The sequence below is a fragment of the Chinchilla lanigera genome, unplaced genomic scaffold (genome assembly GCF_000276665.1).
Source record: "Chinchilla lanigera isolate Chin_1 unplaced genomic scaffold, ChiLan1.0 scaffold00024, whole genome shotgun sequence".
In the NCBI taxonomy this organism is placed as follows: Eukaryota; Metazoa; Chordata; class Mammalia; order Rodentia; family Chinchillidae; genus Chinchilla; species Chinchilla lanigera.
In genome coordinates, this window is record NW_004955425.1 from 3,560,772 (window position 1) to 3,575,045 (window position 14,274).

Genomic DNA, 14,274 nt, shown 5'->3' on the forward strand with positions numbered 1-14,274 from the left:
GAATGGAATGGATATTAACGGGTGACTGATAAGATATTCTACTTGAAATAGTCCACTTGAAATAGAAAGCTCTTTTCCTTGGATTGTTTCCCAGCACTCACCTCTATTATTATTATATACTTACTCTAAATTCAGCAAAGCACATCCAGTTGCAAGGACAACTTCTCCATCTTTACTGAAACGTTGTTGACACCAAAACTTCCCATACTGTTTTCCTTCCCTCAAAAAAGCTCTTATTTAAAGTGTGGATACAGGGGCTGGGGATTTAGCTCAGTGGCACAGTGCTTGCCTGGCAAGTGCAACGTTGTGAGTTTGATTCCCAGTACTGGAAAAATACCAAAAAAAAAAAGTGTGGATTCATTTCTATTAGGAATTTAAAATGTTGACAGCATTCCAATTGGAAAAGGATTAAATTCTTGAATCAGCGGGTCTCTACTGAGAGATTTCCTTGCAGATCAGACATTAGGTTCATCATCACCCCCAGAAAAGGACTTGGGAGTTTTACCTGAAAAATATCATCTTGGAAATATTCTAAAATGGAGATTCCTTTTTCCCAGTATTCATGCTTGTTCCAGCACACACTGCCCTTCATCTTTTCATGGACAATAATTAGAGAAACAACTTATTGACTTCTGTTTTCATCCCCCAGTACCCTACTTCTCTATGGTTTGGGATCATTTCTGAGTTTTCAGTTTGAAGAGGGAGAGCGTGGAATGAGAGGAGAAAGGCCAGATCTGCCAGGCTGCTTGTAACTGTTTCAAATCCACAGAATTTTAATCTTGAATCCCAAATCATCTTAAGCTTGCAAATAGGGGCAATTTATGTAGTTAAAAGGAGGATTTTAATTATTCAGGAGTTTTAAGTCCAAACATCCAGGAAACATTTCGAGCCTAACAGCCATTTAACCTATGAAATCCCTAGAGACCTCACAAGTGCCAGGCCAGAGATGCTGGGAGGAAAAACAGAACATGAGGACAACCCTGGGTTGGCTAAAGAATGCTTCTTTATAATTGGATATCTCACAACCACGTTAATCCATTGCTTTCTCAATGAAATACTGACTTGATTTGATGAGAGAAAATCCTAATATTTCCAGGTTGTTTTCCAAAGAGAAATTTGAATGTTATCTGTTGTCTCTTTAGTTTGAGAATTAGGTTTGACTTTATTTACTTTCTCATTGCAACCTAAAAGAATTGTAAATTGTAAAATATATGTACAAAAATCAAAGTCAAAATGAAGTCATACAGATTTGGAATAGCACTTTACCTTAAATATCATTTCTTGAATCCTCAAGCATAAAGATTTTTTGCAGCATAGTTGTTATAAATATTCTTATGCATATTTTTTTCATAGTGATAAGCATAGTAATGTTCTGCAGTATAATTTCTTTTAAAGTATTGTATTTATGAAAATGAGCATAGTGATGAGAGGTTTTAAAGATTTGTATTAAAACATGATATTTTAAATTTATATACATGCATAAATTTCTATTGTACTTTCTCTCTTGGAGCAGCATTTTCAGAAAATTAGTAAGAAAAATGTAGATTTTAGAGTCTACAATTTTGCCATATACACAAAATTTTACTGTTTTGATGTTTCATGTGCCTATACTGTTTGTTACAAAGCTAAAGGATTTCTGGAAATTATGTACTTAATGGAATCAAGAACAAAACTGTAGTGGAATGAGTCTACATCTTAAATATTTTTTACACCACTGTAAATTTTACTTTGGAATTGACTGAGTAGAAAAGCAGAATAAACTTTCTAATTTCTGTAGACAGTTTGTACTACTGAGCCCTTTGCTCAGATTATAATTTCACTAATAAATCAGATATGTATGCTAATATTTTCCTATTTCAAAATCAAAATAAAGTGAGTTTATAGTTATGTGTTTAGGACAATTTTCGTCTTGAATAAGGGTTCTAGATAGGATGGTGAGTGGGCCTGTCTAGATTATATTAAGATATACTAAGATGATTTTACAAAACCCTTTATTTGAGTATGTCTTGTGTGCTAGCTATTGTGCTAGACACTTCTTATGTGTTGTCTTATTTAGTCCTTAGTTTATATTATCATGGTTTTGTAGCTATGGAAACAGAGCCACCAAGTCATACAGCTCAGTAGACACACTGCAGGGACTCAAGTGTGAATCCTATAAAACTGGGTTGCTGCTGGATACTGGCCCCTGGGAAGGGAGTGAGGTGCACATTTTGTCCCCAAAGTGGGTTTGACCTTCCAAATTCCCCACTCATTGCTTTCCCAACCAGAAGTTACTTTTGAAGTAACTTTCCCATCACCAGGGCCTATTTGATTCTTACTATCCTGTTCCCTATAGGTCTAATTCTTAAACTGTTTATTGATAGGAAATTGTGTGAATTAAGGATAGATATCTAAGTTTCTCACTTCATACTTCAAAGTTTGAGTCTTTTTAATTTTTTTAACTCCACAAAAGATTAGATTTTTTTTATACTTGTTACAGGAACAGATATCAGTGAGAGATGACTGTAATTTTACCACACAGGCAAGAAAAATATTTGGTGGGAGAGTGCAAAAATATTAAGTAAAGACAAAAAGACTGACCCTGAATGCAAAACATTTTGTTATGGCATTTTTCAAATGTACTCAAAAGTACAAAAAATAACATGAACTTGATGTACCCATTCCTCAGCACCTACAATTAACCTACTCCTTATCTTGATGAAGCAATTTGAAAGGTAGTAATTTAATACATCTTCCTTCAGGTATGGAGGAATAACAACTTGGCAAGAATAACTTGTTCATGTTACCAGAAGATACGGGTGGTTAGTACAGGATCATCTATTAACAAGACACATCATTTACAAAGTGAATTAAGGCCTTTTTCCTGTTATGATCTGAGTCTGAATTGCAGATTCAAACTTCTTCCTTCTCTCTTCTGCCCCCTGTGGGATTATCTACCTGAAGTTTAGGGACGTGTTAAAAGTATATGTAAGATCATCATTACGGTCATTATTGCTCTTAATTGTTTAAAAGTCAGAGATCTCTTTTAAGGATTTGGGACTTAGATTTTGCCTAAAATTAAAGCATCTTATTTTTGAGGCTGTAATTGACATTAAAAGGTATTAAATTTAGCATTTTAAATGCAGTCCTTTAAAAATTTTCTCATGGAATTATTTATTTTGTGATGACAACTTAGGTCTTTTCTCACTAAGAAAATTTTGGTGGAAGAGCTGGAGATCCTGACCCTAGAGTGGTTCTCATTCCTGGAGAGCTGGTTTTTGCAGCTGGGCCCAGAGCAAGGTCTAAGTGTGCGTCACGGTGGGGAACAGTCTGGACGCAAGAAAAAGGGAGGTGGGCAGCCTCTTCGTTCCGCAGACACCCACGGCCTTGGGGTCTCTAAATCTACCCCGTAAGAGATGGAAGTCTCTACCCCGGAAGAGATGGAAGAATTCAGGTATCTGGTTTTAGTTTCTAAAGTTCCATCAGCAGAAAACGCTTTTCGGAATCACAGTACTTATAGGTCTGGTGTAAGCATTCACACTGACGTAGGGTTTACAAGATGCACACAGCTTCAAAACCAGAAAAAGCATTTTTAAATTGAGAAGCTACGCAGCACTGCCATCTGCTGGAATTAATGATTCCAAGCGTTTGCACGTGTCTTAGTAAGTGGTAAATAGAAAAGGAAGGAAAAAGGAAGGAAGGAAGGGAAGGGAAGAGAAAGGGAAGGGAAAGGGAAAGGGAAAGGGAGGGGAGGAAGGAAAAAGCCGTTGAGGGTCTCTCCTCCTTTTCCTCCTCTTCTCTCCTCCATTTCTCTTTTGTTTCTTTTCTCTCCTCCAATTCCTTCCTCTTTCCCTCCCCCTCCATAGTCCCCTCTTTCTGAAAATAGGGAGTATCCAATATTAAGTTGTACATTCTTCTATCTCCTGAAACCTTCTCAATAAAGGCCTTTACACACAAATGGCCTGTAAAGCATTCTTAGTTTTGGTGCTTGTTTTGGTTTTTACCTTGTTCTTTGTTCCGGTGAGATTGCTGGAGTTGACCAGCTTCCTAGAAGGAAAAGAACCCGGAGAGCAGTGAAGTTACCATGAGCCAAATTAATGCAGCTGGATTAGGAGCTAAGAGCCACTTCTCAGAGTCAGTCTTGGCTGCTCAAGGCAAATCCAGGGAATGTTAATCGTGCAGCTTTTCCTCAGCCCTCTCCAGTAGGTTGCTTCCTTTTTTGAGAAATTTATTGTAAGAGAAAAACTCTTGCTTTAGACTGAATTCCTTAATTTCTTGTGTCATTCTTTTCATGCATTCAGAAAATATTTTAATCCCAGAGTCAAAATTGAGCAGTTTTCTTTCATTTTCCCTTCTGGGCTTTGTGTAAAATTGTGAAGAACCTGTGATTGCAGAATGTTAGAGCTCAGTGTGGTTCTCTAGAATCTCTCAGTCTCTGACAAGAGCTGACCTATCTGCCCAAATCTTTCACCCCGTAGTTTAAGAGTATTTAGAAAATATTATAAAGTGGGTAGGTAGTAGATTCTAGAACCAGATATCCAAGGTTGTTCTTACTAGGTAAATGACCTCGGGCTTATTTAATGTCTCTGCAGTACAAAGTACTCATTTACGAAAGGAAAGGATAAAAATGCCTATTTATAGGGGCTGTGTAAGGATAGTGTAAGCTTAATACATGTCCTGCACTTAGAGAGCACCCGGCAGAATTAGCTGGGATTATTCAACTCATAGTGCACAGTGTCCAACCCAAGCTAATCCTTCAGTTTCTTGTGTTCTCCCAGGAGGTTGAGTTTTTCCAGTTTACACACCTTCACTAATTCTGGTGACTTAGCTGAGCTGTTACCATGAAAGGCACTGAGAATTCTAGTTCATCTCTTTCTGAAAGAACCTCTCAGCTGAGAGTAGTCATGGCATTTCTGCACATGCTTTTGGCAGTTAGATACTGGTTTTTAGACACTGGTTAAATAAAACAAAATTTTTAATAAACTTCTGGGTAAACATGACTCTGCCAGAGAAGGAGGTAAGTGTGGTCGAGGTATGTTATGATGTAGATCCAGAATGTTCCCCAAATGTCATGTTCTCACAGGCAGGGCTTTTGGAACGTGATTAGATCATAGGGGCGCTGTACCAGTCAGTACACTGATCCACTGATGAATGCATAGTTGGATGTGCTGTTGCATTTGGGTTCTGGTCTAAAGAGGTGGTTCACTGGAGATAACTAGAAGGGTGCAGTTTTCTCTTGGGCGTCTCACTTCTCTCTCTGCTTCATTTTTCTGTGATGTGAGGCCCAGAGGCTCCATGCACTCCTGAACAGCTAGTAATGCAGCCCCACAAGACTGTAAACTTCTAGTGTTATATGTAATATTTAGCAATATTTTTTCATAACTGGACTGTAAGGTACTGGACCATGGACTGGACTGTGTAGATCACAAGGGCACACTCTGTAGGGTTCAATGCACCGTAGTGCTAGCTTTGCCTCCTGCACCCACCACTCAAGTAAGCAAAACTCTGTAATTACTTTGTAATTTAGAGACATTAAAAAAGCCCAATATCAGACATTGCGTATGCTTGTATAAAGTTGTCTTATTATTCATATACATTAATTGCATCACATATTATATATGCAGCCTAAGACAATTCCATTTTGCTCAGTGCAGCCTAGGAAAGCCAAAAAGTTGGACACCCATGTATAGGTCAGCTGAAATGAAGCACTAAATACAACCAAGAGGCAAAATATTTTGAAAAAGCAAACCGCTCAGGTACAAGGTGTAAAAAGTGTGCTTCAAAAGGACATGTGTGGGAAATCATAAGCACAAAAATAGGTACCCAGTGGATATTTTGATTTTGGCTACATTAGTGGAAGTATTGTTCAGAGAAAAACGAGGGAATCACTCCACAAACGTTCGAAACCTCACTTTGGGTACTGAGTTAAATTGTGATAAACACACTTTGGAGAGGATCCATATTGACTATGAGGAGGAGGACACATAAATGTCGTGGGGAAAGGGTAAACGGCAGTGCAATATTTGAAAGATGTCTCATGGGACAAAGGACACAACTGTCATCCCGTACATGAAGGTATAGAGGTAGACACTTGGTTTCTGGCTGCACAGTATCATGTTACTTCCAGTAATTCTGCAAGATATTCATTTGATGGCCAACCCATCCCTCTGGAAAACTGCACTGTCGCTGGATGATTTAATACATCAGCCATTACATTCCCATTTCTGCTTGGGTAAGTCTGAGCTAGATTTTTTGCCATCTGAAGCCTTAGTTCTAATTAATACAAAATCACCTTTAAGAAGGATGGACTGGGGATGCAGCTCAGTGGAGCAGTGCCAGCCTGGCAAGTACCAGGCCCTGAGTCTGATTCCTGGTACCACCCACCCCAGCAAAATAAAAATAAATAAATAAAAAGGAGACCTCTGAAGCCTCCGAAGACAGCTAGACTAAAATGTGTAAATCATAGACTAAAAGTCTTCTGTTGAAAGGAATAAGTTCATAAGAATAAGAGCTATCTAAAAATGAAATTATCTATTTAGGGAGATAAATCTAGCTTCAAATTGATAAACTGATAAAGATCTTTTTAAATCTCAAGTGTGAGAAATTATCTACAAACAGTTATATGTTTTAGAATAGTAACCACAATGGTAAAATTTAAAATCATTATAAACATTCGTTTTTGTTCAATGTTTAATATAGCTGTATTTTCATATGCTAGTTCCACATTTTTTAGTATAATTTTTTATACATTTCAATCTGTTAATGGCTAGTAAATTTAGCAACTTAATAGACCCTAAAGCTTACTATTGTTTTAAATTAAAGGCTTATGATTGTATCTTTATTTTGATACTATGACTGTATTTCGTGTGCAAGCGGGCCCTACTTGGGAATGTAACCTTTAGTTCATTATTACCAGTGGGCTAAATGATCTGCTGTGAGAGGCAACATTCTAAAATATTTAAAAGGCATAATGTCATCCTAAATATCATTCTTCCTCTTACAGAGATAAAATAAACAAAAAGCAACTATTTAAGTAAAACAACACACTTAAAAACTTAATTTATAAGATACTTTGCAATATATATTTATGTTTGTATATTCTTAGAAAAAAGATCTGGAAGGATAGATATCAAAGAGATCACCTTAGGGGTATAGAACTGGGGTAGGGAGAAGCGAGTAGATGAATATATTTCTATATTATCTGAAGTCTTACAATGAGAATTCATTATTTTATTTTAAAAAATCATAATTAAATTTTTTGGGCAATACTAAGGATTTAACACAGGGCCTTTGCACTGAGCTACATCCCCAGTCCACTTCTTAGTTCTTGTTTTGATACAGGATCTTGCTAAGTCACTAAGTTTCCCCAGCTAGGTCTGAACTTTCCATCTTCTGGCCTTATCTTCCTAGCGTGTAGGATTACAGGCCTGCACAGCCATGCCTGGCAAAGTTTACAAATAAAAATAATAACAATAAGTAAAACACAATAATTTTAAGAGCTACAATGGAAAAGTAGAGAATTAAATCAATGTGGCATACTTCTCCACTAGCACAGTGACAGTATATAATTGTGTGACCTATTGTCAAAGATACCATATCAGAGAAACCATACCAGAGCATCCTGATTTTAAAAGTTCTTGGGATAAGAACCCTCAAAAATGGTTGAGAAACTACTTTGAAGATTACAATATGCAATATAATAACCATTGTTAATTTCCTATTCTCTTGTTTTGAAATTCTGTATCATTGCTTTTATTTTCTTTTTAATCTAAACTTAAAAAAAAAAGATCCCTCAAGGCAGATACTGAAAGTGAATCAAAAGCAAAGCTTAATTATTCCTGGAGCATCTACATGAAAAAATGACAATCTGAAAACTTCAGACAAAAAAAAAGAAAAACTTCACAGAAGTCCCTTTGGAAAACTGAAACAGTTAACAAGGGCCAGAAACTAGAGGTAAGAGAACTCCACCCAGCCAAACCAAAGCTAACACATGAAAATCATGGTAATCTAGTGATACAGTTTAGGAACACCAATTTTCCCTATTTGTTTATGAGTTCTGTCAACTTCTTAATCTACTTTTTATCTTCATGATTTTAATAAAAAATACTGTGATTTTAATTGAAAGGAATACAATGGATTTCATCTAGATTCAGTTTTGATTTATTTTTCTAGTTAGAAAATAGTACAACAAGATTAATATTGTCCATTATTCATTTTTGTTATAATTTTGAATTACTTAATGGACATTTTGGAAGATCTTTCATGGATTGCCTAAGTTCTGTATTATTTAGAATTTGAGAAAAATCTTTTTTCTCCTATCCCACTTTTTCTCTAAAGGTGACTTTTTACAATTATTTTTTTCTAACAAAGAGGATTCTTTAAGTGACTTACCAAGTGGACAGTTAAATATATTTGTTAAAGTCAAAACAGCTGTAACTGGAACATTCTCATGTTCTGCAAGTTACATAGTTAAGAGTTTAAGTCATTTTTTATGTAGGGTTACATTCACTTTATAGATAATGTGGGAAATTTGACAAAATTTAATTAGAAAACTATTGTAAATAGCAGAGATAGATAAGGGATATAAAGTCATGATGATTATACCATTTTAAAAATTACAACAGACAGATTGCTGCTGTTTCTGAATGGATTGTAATATTTTAACTAAAGAGAAGAGAGAAAACAACAAAACATCATCAGGTATAAAAATACTTAGCATGATATTTGATATACAATAACTACTCAAGAAATACTGACTCTGTAGCGAATCATGGATTAAAACAAAAGGGAAAACCCAAAATGAAGGGAAAAGCTCAGAACTAATTTCCTAGAATATGTATTTAGACAGGAAGTTGAACTCACAGAAAGCAGTAAGGAATTCTGCATTTTCAGGTCCTATTTTCTGGGCTCTCTCACAGTGCTCTGTAGCTTGCCTCTTTTCTCCCTCAGCTTACAAATCCCAGGGCACTTAAACTCTGCACATCAAAAGCATTGTGACAAAGTCTCTTGGTAGCCAATTTTTTCAGCTCATTTGTCAGTTTGGTACATAAGGATGGCCTGTCTTTGACCTTTAAAGCTTCTAAATAATGGTGGATGGTAGTATTTTCTGATTTATGGTGAAATTCCTGAAAGTGGCTACAGCGGTAATGGATCTGATGTTTGTGATCATCAGTTATGTTCTCCAGATGCAGGGCTTTCTGAAAAATGTCTTCAGCATTGCAATACTGGTCTCCTGCCGCATACATATTGGCAAGACCTGTGTAGGCAAATGCAAATATACAATTTAGTTCCACAGCTTCTTTGAAATGAAATACAGCAGATGTAATCAGCTCCTCAACCTTCACTTATCTTTTCATTTAGGTCTGTTGTGTGTCACCTTCTTGATTTGAGTCATGTGTGCCCTGTAGCAAAGTCCCATCTGGTGATGCAGGAAAGAAGAGATTGGTATCACCTCCAAGGCCTTTTTTTAAAGTTCAAGAGCTTTGTCCCAGGAATCTTTTCTACTGTGGAATTTGGCTGCATAACAAAGGACATAAGGCTGGGATGATATCTGGTCTAGGATTTCTTCAATATACTTTTCTCCTTCAACTTCTGCGTGTACATCTTAAAGCTTCAGTGCCAGTAAAACTTTAATGTAGGTATCATCTGGAATTCGAGTAACAGCCTTCCTCAGAGGTCCCAGGGAAAAGCTCTTCACAGATCCTTCTCTGTCAAAATCATCCAGCAGGTACGCTGTGACAGCATAGCCAATGTTAAATTCTTGGTTGTCAGGTTCTACTTCCAGAGCCTTCTCAAAAGCTGCTTTAGCCTTTTGGCAATACTTTGCTCCAAGTTTCAACAGTGCCGGTCTTTTCTCACAGCCGACCTCAGGACGTTCCAACTTGTAGTTAGAAGGACTGGACCATTGCTTGCAGACATGCCCTACCTTGTCTACATACTTCTCAACTTTTTCAAGCTGGTCCATGTGATAAAACACCCAGGTATAGTTTCCCCAAGTGACCAGACTTTGAACTTCCTTCTTCTCTGAGTATTCCTTCTAGATTATTTCTTCTGCTTGTTCCAAGCACTTCAGAGCACCTTTATGTTGGCCTTTCAAGTGTTTCACATAGGCTTATACATTATAAAGAATGAGTCTTGTTTTTGTAGTAAGAAATTCAAGCTGTTGTGCAATTGTATCTTCTACATCAAACAGATCGATGTCTTCCTTAAGTAAAGTGACATCTAACTCTAACAAAACGGCCTTCAAGGAGTCCTTAGGAATTTCACTGTAAAAGATAAAATCATTTTTTAAGAAATATTTTTCAAACCTTAAAAATTGTTCTTTGTGCATCAACCAATAAGGTCTCTTATTTGATTGTAAAGCACTAGGGCCCCATGACTTCATTCTAGAGATTCCTTTATGTACAATTATATCCTAGAAATATTTCATTTAAATTCCTATTATTTACTGCAAAACCAGTTTTAGAAAGATAAGAGGGCTTTCTGTGTAATAGGTTGCCTATTTCCTTTTGGCAGTCATTAACCCTTGAAAATTAGGAATAAGAAGTAAAGATATATTCAATAATGAATATAAAAATTCCATTTCTGTACTTTGAGTAGTGAAAGAAAAGAATGAAAGAAAAAGAAGTGCACCAGAGGGACAGAGATTATAATACATTATTTTAATGTATTATTTTTGCAGAAAAAGGGAGAAAGACAGCAAACAAACATGTTCTGCGAGACAAAAAGGACAGAAATAGACAGTAATTGGTACACCAGGCAAAGGAAAGAATCTAAGTTTGAGATGGGGAAGAGCAACAGTGATTGAAGTAAAGAAGAAAGGGAAAGAGGAAGATTCAAAGGTGTTTATGTGAGCGGCATATCCTTGCCCCCCTCGAGACCATGGGCAATGATAAACGTTGACACTTTAACTCATTATTGTCTTCCAGAAATATCTGTGGAATGCCCTTTGTAAAAGACACAGCATTATCTCTGCAGCGCCCACTAGAGATATTGTTTCTGAACCCAGGATGCTGAGGTGGAAGGCAGGAATAGGGAATATGTTTTCATCACTGAGAGCCTTTTGGTACAAGATCTGAATAACTATGGCAACACAACTGTGAATAAGATACAAGGTTGTTTCTACAAAATTTATTTTTTTAAAATTTTTTTTTAATATTTGTTTATTGCACATTTTTCTGTCTTTTTTTTTTTGGTTTTGGTTTATTCTCCGGTACCGGGAACCAAACTCATGACCTTGCGCTTGCCAGGCAGGTGCTTTGCCGCTGAGCTAAATCCCCAGCCCTCTACAAAATTTATAAGGGAAGAATTATATGAAGCTTATAGGATTATAAGGAAATCATCAATTACAACTCAGTGCTCCAAATAAGTCCCATAGAAACGACTTGGGGATTATATACTCTGGAGCTATGGACGTCATGGCTTTTACTTGTCAGTTGTACACAGCAGAAACCCAAGATCCCATCTTGTGGTTTTCTTCATTGGAAACACCTCTCCCTCCAGTCTCAGTTCATCCAGTTTGAGAGGAAGCAATACAACTCTCATCCCAGTTCTGTGGGAAGGCGCTAACCTATTTCAATAGTCTAAATAAAATCTAACTTTGTTGAAATGGAACCTTGCTGGAACTATCTTTCTTACCTCTAAAAAATTTTAAGCTGGTACAGTAAGCTTGCAGTTGTTGGTAGCCATCTTTCCAAACCTTGGGGGAGAGCCTGCCTGAGAAAGAATCTAACACAGGGAGTATAGACCACTCTTTCAAGAAATTTTTCTATGACAAGAGTAGAGAAATGCGGGCTGGGGATATAGCTCAGCGGCACAAGCGCCAGCCTAGCAAGCGCAAGGTCCTGAGCTTGATTTTCCCAGTTCCAAAAAAACAAAACAACAACAAAAACAACAGTAGGGAAATGCAACCATAGCTGGAGGGAGAATTATTTTTGTAGTCTAAGTCACTATCTTCCCTTTGAGCTGGGGCAAAAATGTTGTCTCTGCTTCCATTCCTGGCTCTGTATGCTCTGATCTCCTCACAGCACCATACACTTTTGAAAGAGTAACTAGATTATGTAAGTCTCCTGCTTAAATAAACCCAGTGCTTAATCTCCCAATGGCTTTCTGACACCTTGGATATTAATCCAGCTCTTGCTAAGTGCCACAAGTCCCGGTAAGAGCCAGCCTTGTCTATCTGTCCAATCTGTCGCACCGTTCTCCTGCTCACTCACTGCGATTTAGGCGTACTGACCTTCCTCCTGTCTCCAGCATAGGAAGTCTTCGGGCCTTGTCACTTGTTCTTACTCTCCCTAATATGTTCTGCTCCCAATTCTTGCATGACTAGCTTTCCTGTAATTCAGTTCACATATTTCCTACCTAACAGGCTGCCTGTGACCGAGCTACCTGAAATAGCAGTCTCCAGTTTGGTTCCCTCTCTAACTCCCTTATATCGTACTGTTTTATTTTCCCTATAGTAGTTATCATTTTCTGGATTATGTTACTTACCTACTATTGTCCATTTCTCCACTAAAATATAAACCCCATGAAATCAGGGACCTTGTTCTGATTTTATTTTTTCACCTGTGTGTATGCCAGGCACATACCAGAAGCTCCATAAGTAAGTATAAGCTGAATGAATAAATCCAGTATATACTGTCAGCTACCGATATGTCCAGCCCAGAGCAAAGGCCTAGCATAAAAAGCACATGAATTCCATATGAGGGAATTCCTACCGTCGCACCCTACCAGATGGTGACTCCAATTTTTTCTCCCAGTTCAGTAGTCCCTGTCCAGCTTGTTTTATATCCTGACTCGCACTCTGTCTGGCTCTGTGTTTAGATTCTCAAAACATATCTTGGATTCCCATGATCCAGACTAGGAAACTAGATAGCACTGGCCTTTGATAACTGCTACTTCTTTTGTGTGTGTAGCAACAGCACGGAAAAGGCATGCCATGCCCTCACAGATTGCTCAAATCCAGGAAGTATGCCCTTACTCACCCCCTGGCCAAGAATGAGCAAATGAACACCTGCCTTCGCTCCATGATCGTCACTGGCTCTGCCCCCGGAGGATGAGGAGGGTTCCTCAGGCTTTGGAAGCGTAGCTGTGAGATCTCAAAGACAGTCAATCAGGTAGGAAGTGCTTTGCTCAGACTTTGGAATTCATGCACAGACACCGTGGGAAGTTTTGCTGTTTAAACTTTACTAAATTTTTAATTTTGTCTCTGGGAAGCTGAGAGAGACTATGATATCTGAAGGGCAACATTTATTTTTAGATAATTTTGTTCTTGTGCTAGTAAGGAGCAGATTTTCAGCTTCCGAGGGAGGTAGACCTAGTGAGGCCAAACCCTCTTCTACCCCATCCTGCATACAAATGCAGGGCAGCCTACACCCGCTTTCCAGGCTTCTTCCAGCTCCTCCCATGTATCTCCAATTCTCCGATAGACGTTAGAAGTGAGTCACTTACATTTTTAAAATTTGTAATATTAACATTTATTGTGCAAATGCTATGTGCTAAGCAGTTGGTTAACCCTTTCCACAGTACCAAGTTGCATTCATTTTACAGATAAGAAACAGACTCGAGTTTAAGAAACTTTGCTTTGGGTCATCCAACTCGTAGGTGCCTGGAGTTAAGATTTGGAACAAGGGACCACAGTGTGCGCTTCTAGAGATCGAGACCACAACCTCACTATTCAACTCCTTAAGGTGGATGGCTCAATAGCAAGAGAAGCACCCTACCAGGATGCATTAGTAAAGGCGACAGAGAATTCCTCACAGAATAATGGGTTGAGTGGAGCGATAACAATCTGTGAATCAGAACTCCGTGCCAGGGATCAGAAAAGCAAAATGGCAGTGGAGACAAATGTAACTCCAGGGGCGCAACTTCCTGTGCCACCCGAGGGGAAAGGCAGTCCGAAGAGGCCTGGCAAGGGGGCAGGCGACAAGCCCCGGACACCCAGCACTCAAGAGCGCCAGGAGCCGGGTCTCCCCGCGGGACAGGACGGAGTCGGGACGGCGAGGAGCAGCGGCGAAGGGCCGGACCGGGTGGTCCCGACGCACCCCCGGGGCGCAGACCTCTGGCTCCGGGGCTTTGCGGCGCGCTGCTCCCGGAGGCACCGCCTGCAGACGCTCGCAGGTCTGCACCGGGGAAGCGGCGGTCCCTGCCCACCCGGTTCAACGGCCACCGAGCGCGCTCCGGCGAGCCGAGCGGGGCCGGAACAGAGCGGGACAGCGGGCCGGGGAGCGGGGCGCTCTCCTAGGGGCGGCGGAGGTTGCCGGGCCTCGCGCGCTCCCAGTACCCGGCAGCGGCGGC

General features: G+C 38.9%; 1 protein-coding gene across 1 annotated transcript; it reads right to left on the reverse strand.

Annotated features, from left to right (window-relative positions):
• Positions 1-8,676: 8,676 nt before the first annotated feature.
• Ifit5 (interferon-induced protein with tetratricopeptide repeats 5) lies at positions 8,677-14,272 on the reverse strand (the record flags this gene model as incomplete). The annotated part of the gene is given in 4 exon segments (XM_013514766.1): positions 8,677-8,930; positions 8,932-9,322; positions 9,325-10,244; positions 14,037-14,272. Coding segments are annotated over 4 exon segments (1,671 nt in total), but the record flags the coding sequence as incomplete, so codon positions are not given.
• Between the last annotated feature and the right edge of the window lie 2 nt (positions 14,273-14,274).